The sequence below is a fragment of the Anguilla anguilla genome, chromosome 2, assembly GCF_013347855.1.
Source record: "Anguilla anguilla isolate fAngAng1 chromosome 2, fAngAng1.pri, whole genome shotgun sequence".
In the NCBI taxonomy this organism is placed as follows: Eukaryota; Metazoa; Chordata; class Actinopteri; order Anguilliformes; family Anguillidae; genus Anguilla; species Anguilla anguilla.
This window is the reverse complement of record NC_049202.1, coordinates 39657369-39675471: the sequence shown is the minus strand read 5'-3', so window position 1 is coordinate 39675471 and position 18103 is coordinate 39657369. Positions and strand designations below refer to the sequence as shown.

General features: G+C 44.8%; 2 protein-coding genes across 2 annotated transcripts; one reads left to right on the top strand and one right to left on the bottom strand.

Annotated features, from left to right (window-relative positions):
• Positions 1-377: 377 nt before the first annotated feature.
• Positions 378-8373, bottom strand: ccdc47 (coiled-coil domain containing 47). Its single transcript, XM_035404160.1, has 13 exons — positions 8239-8373; positions 5548-5831; positions 5197-5289; positions 4703-4877; positions 4192-4313; positions 3671-3736; positions 3474-3575; positions 2935-3045; positions 2632-2717; positions 2473-2531; positions 1911-2020; positions 1634-1801; positions 378-834 (listed from the first exon to the last, which is right to left on the bottom strand). The coding sequence occupies exons 2-13, from the start codon at positions 5821-5823 to the stop codon at positions 754-756; spliced, it is 1449 nt and encodes a 482-aa protein (XP_035260051.1). The 5' UTR covers positions 5824-5831; positions 8239-8373; the 3' UTR covers positions 378-753.
• A 3514-nt stretch (positions 8374-11887) lies between these two features.
• Positions 11888-17402, top strand: dcaf7 (ddb1 and cul4 associated factor 7). The gene is made up of 7 exons (XM_035406451.1): positions 11888-12943; positions 13460-13618; positions 13750-13861; positions 14011-14129; positions 14380-14589; positions 14728-14845; positions 15054-17402. The coding sequence occupies exons 1-7, from the start codon at positions 12806-12808 to the stop codon at positions 15224-15226; spliced, it is 1029 nt and encodes a 342-aa protein (XP_035262342.1). The 5' UTR covers positions 11888-12805; the 3' UTR covers positions 15227-17402.
• The last annotated feature ends 701 nt before the right edge of the window (positions 17403-18103 follow it).

Below are 18103 nucleotides of genomic sequence, written 5' to 3'. Positions count from 1 at the left end.
GTAAGGAGTGTGTAGTATGTGAAGTAGGACTGCACAATGTACAACGACATGAGGTTTTTTTTTTTTTAGCATAGTTAAAATAATATACGCCACCACTGGGCGTACAGGCAATCTTTTGTCTTTTTTTTTTTCCTTAAATCATACCTAATGCGGTAGTAAACAACCAAACGTCAGAGGGCATGTGAAATATGGGGGAAAAGAACATCGCCGATTTCCACTGGGTGTTGATAAGACAAACAGTCAGCATTCAGTTATTTGCTAGTATGTGAGCATGTGATTTGTTTTTTTTTTCCAGTCACATGGAAGCTGCAAGGCCTTGCTGCTGATTGGCTGTCATCAGCACCCAATAGATATCAGTAATTATTCCCCCCCCCCCCCCCCCCCCCCCCCCGGAAGTATTTCACATGGTCTCTGGTTGTTTACTACCCCAGCAGCTATGATTACAGAGAGAAAAAAAAAGACAAAAATGAGCCTAATTCCCTGCTGCGGTTACTCTCATTATGCTTTAAAAAACCGTGATTGGATACACCGTGCAGCCCTAACGGGAAGCACAGACATAAGTAACTGTGGAGAGAGGAAGTACAGGGACAGCGAGAGAACGGAAGGGATGGGTGTACAGCGCAGGGCCTGAGATCCGAACGGCGTGTATTGTGCGGTGAGCCGGTGAGCTGGGATTACTGTGGGAGATAAACGATGTGCAGCAGTGAGAGAGGGGGAGGGAGAGGACAGGCCCGGGGCCGTTTGGACTGAGCTTCACATGGCTTTGACTTTGATCTGCTTCATCTTCATCTGCTTCTTCTCCATCTTCTTCTGCTCCCTGCGCTGAGCAGCCTCCTGAAATAAGCACGCGTACAGGGTGGGAGGGTCAACTAGTGTCACACCAGCACATGAGAAACACACAGGTGCCTGTGACAATGCTGTGCTTCATTAAATGAAAACACACATTTAAAACATTATGGTGACCAAGATAGCTACGGCAGTTGATATAGAGGATCTACAGTTAAGTACGAAGGTGATTGGATTATTGATTTGAGGGTGAGGCTGTACCCCTTAATAGGCATTGCTGTGAGAGTGAAAATCTTTTCTCAGAATCATCAGTTGTACTTTCGTCCTAGAATTGTGTGCATTTTGTTCTCAAAATTCAAATACTTTCTTTATACAAGTTTCACCATATGGGTATACCTCTGTTGCTAACTAATCACTGAGGCACATGGCACAGCTGCAGAAGCAATGCATAAAATTAATAGGCAGAACATTTTTGGAGCAATTTAATGTCCGGCTTGCTAACAAGAACTCATTAGGCACCATCTGTTCTGCCATCTCCATCCTTAATAGGTCCCAGCGTAGAGGACAGGCCGTACTGTATTGGGTTATATTGTACCATCTTGCCCCCGTATTTGTCTCTTATGCTGATATGGTCCACAGAGGGACACTAAATACTTTAGACGCATATAATGTGAACCAGTTGGACTCTTTTTGTCAGGCTTTTCATTTGCAACATGTCTTTCCGATATTGGGTGTTGCATCTAGTAAAGAGACTTGATCTGTTACGTGACTGCAGAATGCAATGGTGGTAAAGATACTCGAGGGTGCGAAGGGTCGTCGAACACCGACAGAGAGGCTAACAGCTGACCTCTAGGCGGCGCTGTCTCTCGGGGTCCTCCTCGTTCATGATCCTCTCTTTCTCGGCCCGTTTCTTCTCCTCGCGGCGGGTCTGCGCGGCCTCCTGGCGCTGGGCGTGCGTCTGCTTCAGGAAGTTCTCCTCCACGCGGGCCCGGTTCTTGTCGGCTTTCTGCTTGCCCTGGGAGCGCAGACCAAACATGGAAGGTTCTGGAACCGTGCCGGAACGCTCATACACGCATTCAGGGAAGGGCGGGTAAGCGCAGAAACGCGCGCGGAGCTTCACTCACCTCCCTGTTCAGGCGGAACTTCTTGACCTTGTCAATGCTGTAGATGATCATGTTCATCAGTGGCAGCAGTGTGTCCATGTCTTTGGGGGATGTGTTGCCCATCCCAGGCACTGTAGACACACAGAGGGACATCTATGAACAACCCCACATGCATCTCTCACTCACTTCCCTCAATGTAGCAAAAGCAAATCAGACACTGCAATTTTTAGTGTATGAAAAGGGTGCACAACAAAGTCTGATTCCTTACAGCATTTCATACCAACTTCTGCTTTTATTTAACTAGCCCAATCGTTTATCTTAATATGTACCCTTGGCAAAAATGTTTTCCCACGGCCTGACACAATAATAGTACTGAACTGGGATTGGAACAAAAATCAGCATAAACACCTGCCCTCTTAAGAAGTGAGCTGTGCAAACAATGTGAACCAAAACAAATGACTGTAGTAACGAAGTTGCAAATAAGACCATTCTATTCCGACACCCTGAACATACTGTACTTTCTGAAGTATGCAGTGAATTTAAGTGAATGGAAGTTCAAAGCAGAAAGGGAGCTGGCTCTTACCGTTAAATGTAAACAAAAGTGTTTTTTTAGTCTCCGGCAGCTTCAAGGGCTGACCCTCCCTGAGGGAAAGAAACGCAACAGGAAACAGAGTCACAAACACTCCGCTCGTTCAGCAGGTACAGAACAGTAAACGGTGCCAGGGGGAACAGACTCACGTACTCTTGCATAAGTTTTGGACCAGAGAATTGGTCCGAGAAATGGATGGACTCGATTTTGTCAGCATGATTGGTGAGGAAATGAACCATCTGAAACAGAAACATACAGCAACTCCACATCAGGGGGATACAAACAGCTCTGCTGTGTCTTATTTATTCCATGCAATGTAATGCTGCATTCACAGCATATTTTTCCCTTCTCCATTTTTTTCTTTAAACCGTCTCATCCATGCAGCAAATAAAATGTGAGAGAATTATGTCTTATCTGAGTAATAAGCATGTTTCTGTGTACTGGCCCTGTCCTCACCTTGCTGTCCATCACTCCATCCGTCACCTCTCCCATCTCCGATAGGATGGCCAAGTACTCTGGCAGCCCATACTTGGCCCCCGACTTGGGCTTGTCGCTGCAGAACTCGCTCTGTGGACGAAGGACACACACAACACCGATACTGCACAGGCACCTCCGGGTTCATGCAGCTCCAACAGCATGTGGCACAATTAAAGGGAATAAGCATTACTATGTTTTAAACTTTCCCCCAAAATAAAAGATCTGATGCATTCACATACAAAAACATGCTATTAATCCTGACATATTTTCTGAACACAGTTTCACACAAGTGAATTCAACGGATATTACCACATCCATTCAGAACTACTGTGAACATTTTAAGGACAGACAGTACATACACATGGATGGCTAATATCAAACTGACACCAAAACTTGATATACTCGTCTTTGATTCAGTGGAATTCTATGCTGCACGTCATTCAGTGAATGAATGAGCAGCCCATGCAATCCGTTAGCCATCCTGGACCATACAACATCAGCCCCTCCCAGTGCCTCACCAAGTCCTGCATGTCCTTCTGCATTCGCGCCATGGCCTTTTTGGTGCCAACCGCAAACACGAACGTGTCCATGTCCTCGTCGTTTAGGGTGACTTTGACTTGCTGCGAGAGCGTGGGGAAGCGGAAGACCAGAGGGTGAGGAGAAACAGCGCGGGATCCGTTCGCGGCACAGATTGGCGCGCGGCGAGCGTACGTACCACTTGGTCGCAGACGGGCCTCATCATCCTGGCAAGCACGTTCAGCAGGTCCTGCCTCTTCAGGAACTGCAACACAGCGGAACACACATCTGCTAAGTGACAGACTGGGGCTCACCGCTGGCTCCTATCCTTTCTTCAGTAGGTAGACAGTATTACCGTCATCATTAAGACTACTGGCAACAAATATGGTATGGGTCTTTGATATTTACATTAATCACCGACACATCAGAAGCCATCTTTTTTTTTTTTTTTTCCCCCAATAATAATTTGGCGTGCCTAACCTGAATTTGGAATGCCCAATTTGGGAACTACGCACAAGCATGCTCATATACGGCCCCTGCTGCCAACTTGGGAGAGCGAAGGCAATCCGTGATTCTCCTCTGAAATTTGCGCCTGCCAGCCAGCTGCTTCTTTTCACACTGCAGTCAGATGCTATCTCTTTTCCCTCCCCATAGGAGTTCCATCGTACAAACAAACAGATCAGTAAGAAGGAGGGAGGGAGGTAAACGTCCGGTTGGCACCTTCAGCTGAATGAGCATGCCTTCGCAGCACACGCGTCCAGAGCACCACAGGTTGTAGATGTGTTCATTCTCCTGGTTCAGCTTTCCGGTGCTAACTGCATCCTTGCTGGTACCGTCGTCCCCTGCCAACACACACGCTATCGGTCATGCTGCACAGACAACGTTGGCCTGAGAACCAGCCTCATGAGAGAAGCTATGTAAACGTAGTAGACCGAGTACACAGAGCCTCTGGTCCATGTTAGTCTCCCTCTGGTGGCTTCAGCTAGGAAAATACAGTGCTACAACCACTGGCAATAGTAATTCCGAATATCAGGAAAATTATTATGCAAAATGAGGTGAGCATGAGCTAACTACAGATTTTAAAAGAACACCCTTCCAAGCAGGAAAATGGATGCACTCCTCAATTTGGGAGAGCACTACGCAAACCAGTGAACATCAATGACCAGGCTCAGCTTCCAGAGGATTCTGAGCCCCATCCCACGCCAGCGCTCCCTCTCCCTGCATGTCCTACCCACGAGGGCGAAGTTGCTCTCCAGCAGTTCCCGATGCGAGTTGAACCAGGCCTGTGCCAGCCGGTTGTTCTTGTTCTTGCCAATGATGTAGTTCATGATGTAGGCCAGCAGCCCTGTAACCATCAGGATCTCCATGTAGTAGCTCTCCCAGCTGTTCTGCAGATGGGAGGGCACCTATGCAGGGAAGACCACAAAAATAAAGACAGTGTTAACTCCACAGTGCTGAAGGCCCATGTAATTCACATTATAAATAGAGAGTGCGGTGGTTTCCAACATGCTGCGGTGAAAGGCCTTGAGAAAGAAAGGCAAGCAGCTCAAGAGCAAAAAGCTGTAAAAGGGAGGGTATTTCATTCAGGTTCAAATCAGGCCAATGCACCTCAGTTGTTCCATTTTAGAAACTTGGCATTAGAAGAAAGCTTTTAATCTCTTTGAACAAACTCATAATGGGTGTGGAGACTCCCTCTGGCTTCTGAAGGTAAAATGAGTTTCTTACTGTCAAGATGTTGATGGGATCCTTGAAGGGGGGGTTGGACTTCTCAAAGCCTTCAAACTCCTCGGCGTCATACTTGTTGTACATATCTTCATCCTACAAGACAGAGAAGGGCAGAAGAAAATGGGAAATGTCAACAGGGTGCCAGACTTCTGCCTTTCAGAAATGCTCTTCTATAGAAGCTCTTTGCTGTGTGTGTGGGGCTCTAAGAAGTCTGACAGGATTACTTTCCAGTGTTAATCTAATCATGGGGTTTCCATATCCAACCTGAAACTAAATCAGGTCAATAGATGTTAATGTTTCCAGCCTGAGCTACCCAGCTACTTTATGTGCAAAACAGCCCCTTCCACTCACCGGGGTCTCCGAATCCTCAAAGTCATCCTGGCCGTCCTCAAGCTCCACGGTGGCCTCGTCCTCATCGTCCTGGTCGGCGGCGGCGGCGGGGGGTGCTCGGGGGGGAGGGGCCGTCTCGGCCTCCGTGGGCACATCCTCGCTCATGTCTTCAAACTCCGCAAAGTCGTTGTCGTCGAACTCCGCCAGCTCCTCTCCATCGTCAAAATCATCATACCGGCCCCAGGTGAGGGGAAAGGCCAGAAGCAGCATCAATGCAGGGAGGAGTAGGCCGCGCATGGTCAAACCTGGGACAGAGAGGAGGCAGCGTCTTTCAGTACTGAGACAGGGAGACTAGAAGCGTGATATAAACTACAGGTGTAACCAAGGCAAGGATCCAGAGTGTGACCATTTTACTTGCATATGTGAGTAAAAACTTGCCTAGAGCCACTAAACATTTTCATTGGTCACATCAGCAAGACAAATCTATTGCGTGATTTATTTAAATACATAAAAATGCCCTATTTTCAATGTACATGTGTAACAGCTTCTTCCTGTTCTTACATTTATTTAAATAGGTTTTATGACAAACTAATGTTACTTTGGTAATTGGAAGGTAGAGTAAGATTACATTGAACAACTGAAATTATGTGCCGAATATCTATTCCTAATTCTGGTTTATTTAGAACAATTTGAAGTGCTGCTGAACAAAGAGCCTTTTGGGAGCCAAAAGAGCTGGCTCTTATTGGTGAACTGAGCCAAACAATCTGACTCACTAAAAGGGACCGGAATGCCCATCATTAGACTACATCACAGTTAACCAACACATCGCACACTGCAGGTTAACTGTGATGGAAGATAGCATCACTATCAGTAGCAAAAGCTACATAAAATGAAGCGTACAATAGACTTGTTTTTTCGGGATAAAATCTACTGATTTTGGGCCTACAGTACTTGCTCCACCTGTGTCTCCCCGGCCAGAGATAACACCAGTCAGATGATCCGCTTTAAGTTATTCCTGCTTTAACAGTAACATGCATGTGCTGTGACTACATAGCAAATGTGATGGAACAGAAAAAAGGACAGAGTTAAATACCCTTTTGTGTGGCTAATGTTTAGGTGTGACCAAATTTCATGAACTGAAAAAGTTACCGGCACCAGTTATACTAAACTACACTTTAATGAAATGTTGTACATTATTTCCGCTTTTAATGCCTTTTATGTACATCGTAACAACAAATCGACACACAGACCACTAAAAATGTAGCAAAATAACTTAAATGTGAAATTCCATGGCAAAATGTTGCACAAGAAAAATCTGTGATTGCACCACCAAAAGCTAGAGGTGCCAGAAGTTGAAAAATTAGTCTGGAGCCCTGCAGGTTTATACTAGTTTTTCTATCGCTTGAAATCAACAACTCATTTAGCCCTGAAAAACTATGCAAGGTGAGTTAAGTGTGTAATCAACTGCTTTAACTGATTGACAAAATCATGGGCATCACTGAACCAGCATGCACTGCAACTCTTCAGTTACTGGGTTAGCTACCCACCCATGTACTATAGGTTTGCATTGCTGCATATGTTCTGTATGCACAATACAGATGTGTTCTAATTGATATTTTAACATTGCCTCACAAATAGCCTCCAGGAGCCTATAAAATCAACTAGTGTGAAGTATCACATACTTGAAAACGTCAGCTACGAGCTAGCTATCCAGGCATGCAAGTATACACTGACTCCTATGTGAAACCAACATAAAACCCACTTAGAGTGAAAATGGTTCTTTGTGTGTTATAAGGTACGCGTGAATTTCAATTGAATGGATCTGTGCTGAATACAATATGGTTTCAAAAGGAATCTTTACGAGCTACACAAATACCCTTAGTAACCCGCAAAGGTTAACCATTAATGCGCATGCGGGAACCGGTAACGTTAACCTTTCCAGAGAGGACAAGTTGAATCAAGACTGCTTGGCTCCCATCCTTAACGCTGAACACTGATTGCTAATGTTAGCTACACAGAAGGTGGTGTTACTTTGTAAACAATAATTTTGTTTGTTTTTAACTCGTTTATTTAACGTACCTCTAACAAGACATTACCATACGTTACGTTAGCTAGCTAACTGACTAGAATCAGCTTCAATTTAACTTTAGCCAATGAACAATAACGTTTCACCATGGCTAACGTTCAGCTAGTCAACATATACCTTAGTTAACGTTACTACCAAAAATAGGAAACGTTACTGAACTATAGCCAACCCTTCAGATTCCTTCATCACGTTGTGTTTAACGTTATCTGCTTATCGTCACTTGGCTAAATTCAGTTGAACCGATTACATTAACTAGGGATAAATGCTGATTTTGATTAGGAAGTGCCACACCGGTATTCTGGATAGTCCTGGCATAGTTTTGAAACAGTTAGTTACTTTTACTTATACTTTGCGGTGCATATTAAACGACCAAAGGCACATATATCGTACGTTAACATCGGCTGAGTATTGTACATATGACGCTCACTAATCAGCATGATCTACTTAGCTAGATGCCCTGCCTCACACCAACCCCGGCGACGAAATAGCTAACGATACAGCTAGCTCTAGCTAGGGTGCGTTTCACTGTGTTGCGAAAACAGCAAGCGTTATCTAGTTAACTTAGTTGACTGCTCCCGGATCTATTATATTCAAGCATCGCTAATTCCCATGATATGTGTAATTACCTTTTGTACGCTTCCTTGTGCTTGTTTGATAATTTCCTATGTTCAGTTACTACTCAAACTAGCTAGCTAGTTTGCCAGCGTTACTACCTAACGTTAGCTCGTGCCGTTTCTCGTATATCAGGCTGCGCGAGATCACGGCAGCACACTACGTAAATGCGTAAGGGGCGTCTGACGTCATTGTTGTTAAACTACATATTCATGATGTTACCTAATTTCCTCGTTAAATGGCAGTTTACCCAAAACTGGAAGTAAGGAATGGTTCCCCTTCCACAGAGTAGTACCTGTCCATCCAGATCCATTTTCTGAAATGTGACGAGTTTTCTAGATATTCGCTGCAGTTCAATCTGATAAAAACGCACTTTAGTTTCGTCATTGTGTGGCCTCAAAGCCCAAAAAATGTACATTTTATAGGGTTCTTTTTAGCTCATAAGCATTCTTTTTTAATAATAATAAAAAAATTATTCACAACTCTAAAAGGTTGTTAGCAGATCAAAAAATTGGTTGAATATCTATCTAAACCTTTTCTTCCAGGGGGAACTTCAGATGTAGTAGCCCACATACAGGAAAATTACTAATTTAGGCCTACATAAATTATATTAAGAAATTAAAGCCGCAAGCGGAGTTGGGAGGGGTCCAAGCATTGGCACAATTGTGCCCCTATGGAGCGATTTTTAAATGGTTGTCCTCATGATCAACCGATAGGCAACGTTAAATATGCGACTAAAAGCGCTTTTGAATGTCTTCGTTGCAACAAGTTACATGTAGCTGAGCATTTTTGTGGTCATTGGTGCAGTATTTAGTAGGTTTGGAAATATGAATGAAGGTGTTGTCTTTTGAACTATAACGCCCAGGAACAAAATCTAATTACGTGGCCTCAACAAATGGCTTCATGTGTGTTTCTGATTAATCAGGTGTGTTTAATGGTGCAGGTATAAGAGCTTTCAGTATCTAGTCTTGATTCTAGGCTTTTGATTGTCAAGGAAGACATTATAAGTTTGAGAAATTATGAAAATGTGCTAAACCTTCTACTTACCAAAAACTGTTTGGAACATCATTAAGAAGAAAGAAAGCACTGGTGAGCTCAGTAATCACAAAGAGCCTGGTAGGCTAAGGAAGACTGTTGGAGAAAAATTTACACATGCTCTGTATATGCTTCATTTGTTATCTAATAACAGGCAAAGACCTTGTTGCCTGCCCACACTATCCCTGAATAGTCTGGACATATTGCCAAATGTGGCCACCCAGGAAGACAGTTCTCTTATCTTGTGTCAAAAATTTGTGTTGGAACCACTGACAGAAAACACGCCTTGCGAACTCTGTCAAGTATTTGACAAACTGTCCCTGCTGTAATTCCATTATGCAAAACAAGCCACATCTGTTATACTATATAAGCGGCATGAAACTCTGTATGCTTTAGAGAACATTCAGAAAGCCTACCCTTCTCTCTATGATATTATGCATTAAAGTGCAGTCTCTGTTTGTTGGGATTATTTCTTCAATGAAGGATTATTTCTTCAACAAAAACCTCTACAGATGATGACATAAGAATTCTCACCAAACACCTGTCCAACAGCTCAGAAACACTCTTCAGGGGGCAGACATGGATGTATCAGTGATTACTGTCCATACAAACAAAATTGCAGTGGCTACTCTGTTTCAAACCACTAGTTATCTAAAAAAACAGGATTACCAGGTTACAGTTTGCTCAGAAGTACCTAAAAGAGCCTGCAGTGTTCTAGAAAAAGGTCTTGTGGACAGATGAGACCAAAATTGATGCATGGCCTTGGTAATTAGACAGTACAACACGCAGTAATACAACTACATTGCTGAGTAGGATACAGTGCTCCTACTTGTGCATGCTGTGTTCATGATGGATTGTTGGTATGGAAGTGCTGTATCCTTGAGAGCCTGGTAGGCAAGCACCAAAGTCTTCAATTTGATACAAGCTGTGGTAGCCAATGGAGAAGAGGAGAAGTGAGATGTAGCTGCTGGACTAACAGCTGGGCCGAATAGGTGGTGAGTAGTGACTGCTTGTATCTTATGTTATTTAGGCTAGCCAGAAGTCTTCTTTATTCAGGACATGTCCTCTGTTTGGGACTGAAAATATCCATCTGGATATGGATCTCTTTTGGTCCATTTGTTTTATTAACGGTATATAAATAAATATTATAATATTGTGTATGTTGCATAAACTAGTTATTTAACTAATTTAAACTATAATTCCCAATGTGCATGCTTATGACGTAACTTGACAGTGCACATGTCGTTACTAGGCAACACTGCAGTGTCCTGCGTTTGCCTGTTGTTTAAGGAGCATCTTGCTCAATAGCTAGCGATCATTAAGACAGAGTGGGCTCCTATGTCTGCAATAGACTTCCATACCTACTTGATAAGCAATCAGACCCTACTGGGAAAGATATCTTCTGAAAGAGTAAATAGTTAAACGTGTGTTGCTGAATTCAAATGGAGTAAGATTTATTTGGGCATGTATTATATTGAGGGATTTGTTATGAGCAAGAAGTTGTTTTTTTTTTTTTTTTAAGACAAAGGCCTGATGGATGCATCCATGCATATTCTCTTTTCTCACACTGAAGACTTAATTTTTGTCAAAGAGAAAGTCACTGAGAGTTTAATATATTTAATGAGCAAAAGAAGAGAGTAAACGTTCATTAAGAGGTATTCGTAAGCTAGAAATCACATTGGCTTGTAAAGTTTACACAGAGATGTTTATCTGATAGGTGAAGGTTTGTCTTCCAGAACACGTCACCTGTTTCCAGAACACGTCTCCTGTCTGTTCTGGCCCCACGATGGTGGAATGACCTCCCTGTGGAGGTCAGAACAGCTGAGACACTGACCCATTTCAAACGACGACTGAAGACTCACCTCTTCAGGCTGCACCTCTCCCCCTCCCTCCCTTCCCCCCTGTAAATGACTAAACTTAGGGTTGTAACTAGGCAGCTGTTTCGTAGGTGACTAGGTGCATTAACTGTCTTAACGACTACTTGTATTTTTTCCATAGATTGCGTTGTTGCCGTTCTCGTTGTTAGTGTTAATCAGTTTAACCATCAGGATCCAAGTTGAACTATGCGGTTGTTCCCTGCACTTGGACCGGTACTTCTCTCTAGGGGTTTCGTCATACTTATTCCTGGTTATGGTTATACACTTTGTTGTACGTCGCTCTGGATAAGAGCGTCTGCCAAATGCCTGTAATGTAATGTAATGTAATGTCTTGAAGAGGATGAGCGTGCATTTTCTAAGCTATCTTTCACCTTAACATCCCATTTCTTATGATTTTATTACATTACCACAGTTTTGTAGGCTAGATGAGCTAGTAGGCCAAGCATCTCCATCAATGCCAAGATGACTTATTCATTTGTTTGCTAGTTTGTTTGTTTCTTCAGGTGTCTGACTTAAGTCTCTCGTCAGTAGCCAGGTAATACATTTCAAATTGAGTTCCGTCTCCCTGGTAGTCGTTGTGGGTTTTCGCCACAGAACTGTATTTTGCCAGTCCCCTCAATGGTTGATTGCTTGATGAACCAATCGTAACATTGATATTAAAATGTACCGCGCCAATGAAATGATTGACACTTGTTTTGTCCAATAAAATATTTAAAATCCAACACCGTCTCTGACGAATAGTGGTAGCATGTTCTTTGAGTGTATCATATTTCCTCAACTAGCTGAAAGTACCAGTAAGGTTGAATTTGGGAAGGTTGTGTACTAATAGCGTGTGAAATATATGGTCCCCGCCAACTGTAACTTGCTAACTACACAATTAAAAGGATTTAAATTGATTTCCAATTGTATGACTTGGACATCTGTACATACTTTTGTAGGGGGCAAATCCGTTCACCAAGCGGGAGAGGCGCGCATCACCGCCATCAGTTTTTGCGACAAAGGAATACCGCGAAGCCTCGGCGGAGCGAATGAGTCAAAGAAGAACGTTGCTTTGTGCTATGGTCTCAGCTGAAATTGTACTTCTGTAACTTTACTGGGCGGACAGGATCATAACTTGGTCTATAGCAAGCTGTCTAAATCAGTTTAAACCCATTGCTACTATAAAATCACGCATAGGTTTGTTTTTGTTACGAATTGCGGTACTAAACGTTTGGTGATTTGCTAGCTTGTTTTGCTACCTAGTTAGCTACCTAACGTTATCCCGTGAAATTGAATGGAGCTGGGTCCGCAGCTCAGCAAAAACAAATTGTACGACGTCGTTAGAGATTTTAAGTTGTACAGCCAGGATATTGCCTTTCTGGGGCCGCGGGTGTTCACTATTACCAAGCTTGTTAGCTAGCTGTCTTAGCTAAGTAACTAGCTGTATGAATCACTGCCATGCTGGTTTTGTTTAACTATGTTAGCTAGCTTGTTCAAAATAAAACATACCTCGTTAGCCTTTTATTTTCTTTGATTACTTGCTAGCGTTAGCTATTATGTGTATGGTTGTTATAGCTAAGGTCAATTTAGTAATAGCAACGAGCTGGTAAGCTGTATGCAGTTGGAGAAATATATAATTTTCGTTTACAATAATTAGTTATAGTCGGTTTGGTTATTGAGCGTCGCAGCTATGTCACTCCACGGCAAGCGAAAAGAGATCTATAAATACGAGGCGCCATGGACTGTGTATGCGATGAACTGGAGTGTTCGGCCCGACAAACGCTTCCGCCTGGCGCTAGGCAGCTTTGTGGAAGAGTACAATAATAAGGTGAGTAAGTTACCAAGTCAGTGTAATTTCTATCCTTCAGATAGAAGGAATTTGTTATCTAGACAGCGAGCTACATGCTTGAAATTATTTCACCAACTTTTCTGGGGAGAGCTGGTCGATTCGCTTTGGAGAACTGAAACAACCTACGCTCCTCTCCGTCACTTCTAGAACAGTGTTATTACCATACAATAAGACAGCGGATTGACATTTAAAAGTAGCGAAACAATACTTCCAAAATTTCTTACGAAGTGTTTTTCTTATGAATTAGTGTTTACGGCATTTAACTAGAACCCCGCACCCCCAAACGATGCTGCTTTTTAAAATAGGAACATTCCCGGCCTTACAGACTCGTACTCATTTAAGCCGAGATTAAGTTACCGAAGTATGCATAAAATAAAATGGTTAAAGTGTATTTATACTTGGGGAAATGTAGTGGAAACACTATGGTCCTGGGTTATGCAGAAGTGTTAAGTGTGATAAACTTTAGACCGACTGTTTCCCTGTGTGTGGTTTCAGGTGCAGCTAGTGGGTCTGGAGGAGGAGAGCTCAGAATTTGTCTGCAGGAACACCTTTGACCATCCTTACCCCACAACTAAAATCATGTGGATCCCTGACACAAAAGGGGTGTACCCTGACCTCCTGGCCACCAGCGGAGACTACCTGCGTATCTGGAGGGTAAGTGTGTCTCTGCCGCCTGTGCACCGAAGCCACGCTGCAACAAGGTGTCGACTTGTCCAGCATTGTGCGTGCGTTGCAAGTTCTCTTGCTCTTCTTCCTGGCAAAATGACTTCCACTTTCTCCTTTAGGTCAGTGATACTGAGACCCGTCTGGAGTGCCTGCTCAACAACAACAAGAACTCCGACTTCTGCGCCCCGCTCACGTCCTTCGACTGGAACGAGGTGGACCCCAACCTGCTAGGTGAGCGATGCCGCCCTCCGGACAGCCACAGGCCCGTCTCCTCTGTTGGACGAGTTGCACATTCAGCCACGGAAGTGAAATAGTAAGTGTGCTGTGAAGAGCCGTACGGACATTCTCGGGTTTAACTTTCTCGCGACGTCTCTCTGCAGGCACCTCCAGCATCGACACGACCTGCACCATCTGGGGGCTGGAGACGGGCCAGGTGCTGGGGCGGGTCAACCTCGTGTCCGGCCACGTGAAGACCCAGCTCATCGCGCACGACAAGGAGGTGAGGGAGCCGCGGCGTTCCTGGGGGCAGGGTAGAGTCAGAGTGCTGTTTGACCCGATGGGCTAAGCCACAGCGGGGAGAGGCGCTTCAGTTAGCCTAAACCATTAAGTCCCAGTGGGGTAGTGAAGAAATGTGGGAGGAAGCTACAGTGGATGTGAGGGCAGTGAACAGATTTCCTGGCACTTTTTACGTTTTGGTGGGTGCCGCACTCTGTGTGCGGTAATGTAACCGTGTGTCCGCTCCTGTGCAGGTGTACGACATCGCGTTCAGCCGGGCGGGCGGCGGCCGGGACATGTTCGCGTCGGTGGGGGCCGACGGCTCGGTGCGCATGTTCGACCTGAGGCACCTGGAGCACAGCACCATCATCTACGAGGACCCCCAACACCACCCCCTCCTGCGGCTGTGCTGGAACAAGCAGGACCCCAACTACCTGGCCACCATGGCCATGGACGGCATGGAGGCGAGTCCCCCCCCGAGCCCCTCTGACCCTCTCGACCCCGAGCCCCTCAGACCCTCTCGCCCAGTGTCCCTCTGACCTTCTTGCCTCCTCACGCTGTCGGAAGCGACGCTCTTTTCTAACTCCTCTTCTCCATCGCAGGTGGTGATCCTGGACGTGCGTGTGCCCTGCACGCCGGTCGCCAGGCTCAACAACCACCGCGCCTGCGTCAACGGCATCGCCTGGGCGCCCCACTCTTCCTGCCACATCTGTACCGCAGGTAAGGTGCAGCTGGCTCACCTCACCCGCAGTGTCAGTATCACCATATGATAATGGATCAGAACCCCAGCACGCTGATACCTGATACAGTGCCCTTCCATCAGTGAAGGAAGGTTGTTGTGGTTACTTAGTTGCACCCTTTGATGCTTTCGCGTGAGGATGATTTTTACGGTGCTGTGTGCGCTGATGCTAGTTTGTCTCCTCCGCAGCGGACGACCACCAGGCGCTGATCTGGGACATCCAGCAGATGCCGCGGGCCATCGAGGACCCCATCCTGGCCTACACCGCCGAGGGGGAGATCAACAACGTGCAGTGGGCCTCCACGCAGCCCGACTGGATCGCCATCTGCTACAACAACTGCCTGGAGATCCTGAGGGTGTAGCTTCCAGGCGACGGGAGAACAGGGAAGGGGGGGCATGGGTGGGGTCGGGACGGGGTGGGGAAAGGTGGATGAAGGCAGTTGAGGCCAGGACAAAGACAACGGATAAATGTGTGAGAGGAAAAAGGGCAAAAAGACTCTTTATCACCCGTTTCTCAGCGCTCACTGGTGAGAGTGGGAACATAATTTTAGGTGCTGGTGTTGGCGTCACACAGGATGTACTGGCTCAGTCATAATGGTGCGTGGAAGGTTTTATTGCTGTTGTTGTGAATGTGAGTTTCATATATGCATTTGAGAGTGACTGAAAGGGGGTCTACAGGCTATTTGTGGGGTTCTCAGTAGTTGAGAGCTGCCGCTGAAGGACGACTCGCGTTACTGTTACGGCTCGTCTCTCAGCCTTGGATTCCCTGCATAGCAGCTTTTATACGTCAGCACCGTTTTGTAACTATGAAGTCGGATCTTCCCTAGAAAATTTTATACTCCACACTGATCACGTGCGGCTGGAGAGATTTAGATGTTACTCCCTTTAACCTCACGGATCTGACGTCTGTGGACAGTTTATGTGGATTAGACAAAAGAGAATAAAATTACAGAGCAAGTCAGTTCTACCTATGTGTGTAATCGCATAGTTCCACATGTAGTAAACTGTGATACGTACCTAGTCATTTTCTTTTATTTATGTTGAGTTAATGTGTGTGACACATTCTGTCAAAATGCTGGGGGGTGGGGGAGTGGGGTTCAAAATGATAAAACTGGGCTCTCATTCCATAGAAAACTGATGGTATGTGAAGGCAAGCAACTAAGGATGCAGTTTTTGGTAAACATGTTGGTGGGGGCTAGAATTGACAATGGCTACTAAAGAAAGAGTGGAAGTCTGACTGCTTTGTGAGTTGATACGTGTATTTTTGAGTGGCATTTCAGTCGGGTGTTAGCTAGATCGCTGAGGCTAGATCGTTAGCCTTCTAATTAAACAGTTTTCTTGGAACTAATAAGTTGGACATTTTTGGGTGAGACAACTTTAATGAAAACTGGAAGCACACTGTGTCAGAAGTGTTCACAGTGTGAGCGGAGCCACATACATCCCCACTGCCCTGTCACTCGGCCCTACTTCCCAGGCTCCCTGGGGGGAAGGGCTGAAGAGGGGGGTTTTGACCAGTAGGAGGTGTGGACTGGAGAGGGTGTGGCATCGCCGACGGTGAGCGGAGGAATGGAGTCCAGTATGCGTGACGTCTGATGAAGCCTGGCGTCCTTCTCGCTCGCCACCATGAAGGAGAGGACACAGCACTAAGTCCTAGATGGGCCGGAGTTTAAAATGGCGGTCTAAGGGGGGCTTTACGCTGGACACATGGACCATGAAAGCCCCTTAGCCCCGCCTGTGACAAGTGCTGCAAATCACATACTTTTCCTTTTGTTTTTCCTTGGTGTTGTGTCCTCACCCGTCTTGTGCTCAATATTTAAAGGTGAACAATTTAGCATGTTTGTAGTGGGAAATAAATATATATATAAATATAAATTCTCTTTCTCTTTTTCCTGAAATCTCGATAGACATATTTGGGCAGTCCATGTTATTTTTTTCCCCTATATAACCCTTTTTGTCATCGTGTGTAGAATATTATTACTTACTGTGTATAAGCTTGTAGCCCTGCATGGCTGTGGAACTCGGCAGGGAGAAAGCTGACTGCAGAACAGGTTATGATTGGCACACTATTGTAAATGTGCAGTTGCAAAGTATTTGTTTCTTGTGAGGTGGAAGTTAAACTTTGCAGTCTGGTACAGTGGTCACAGCAAAAAAAACTGCAGTACCATTTCACAAGGTGCTCGTGGCCTGGTCGTACTTCTGAGGAAGAGGACAGCTGAAATCGTTCCATTCTTGGATTAATCTGACCTACTCTGAAGGTTAAATGTGCAATAAGGCACAGTCTACCCTGGGTTTTTTTTTGGACCTTCAGTACTTCAGACCCCAAAATTAAAGGACACTGTATCCTAAGGCCCTAGTTTAGTTCCTTGGGGTTTGGACAGTCCTGTGGTCCTATTTGATCTACAGCACCTATCTCAGCTCCCAGTCTTTGCTCCTCACCACCATCTCTGTCCCATTTGTGAGTTCTCTGCAGCAGTGTGATTTAATAACTTGTGACAACTATTTACTATGACAAATAAATGACATTTTTTTCTTACGTAAGACCGCCTGTGTTTTGTAGCTTCTGAATGATTTTCCGTTACTGTTTTCTCCCAACAGGTTGTTGCTGTGGAGAAGGGAAATGAGCGCCCACTGAATGTTTCTAATAAACTTACTGCTGATGTATGTTCTCATTTTTGCAAGTGGATTAAATTATGTAGTGTTCTACTGAAGGACAGCACTGCTCTGAAAAGGTTCAAAGGTTCAAGAGATTAAAGCCCACATGAAAATGCTCTCCTAAATAAGTAGGGTATTTATATTGTTTCTTCCCAGTTTTGTGTTGGTATTATAAACACACTGATGTCATTGCTAATATACAGATGGGGGAGCTTGGTATAAAATGCCACTGGCCAAATGTTCCAGCTGTAAACATTACAGAATACACATAATGTATTCTTTGTTCATAAGAGTATTCTTTTTTGTCTTGAGGATGTCACCAGAGGATTTCCTGTGCAGTTCACAGGAGGCTTGGGGATCTCAGTTGTCTGGTGTGCTTCAGTCTGCAGCACATTTACATGCCCACACGGGGGCGCTGGTACACAATTTCTGCCTTGTGTAATTTGCATCCACATGCACTGATACTGACAATAGGGAGTGATTCTACTAGAAATTGCTGCCAGAAATTGGTGCAGAAATTTCTTGGCTGAAACTGCAGTCCAACAGGTCTTATTCACAAGCTTAATACAGTATTAGCACAACACAAA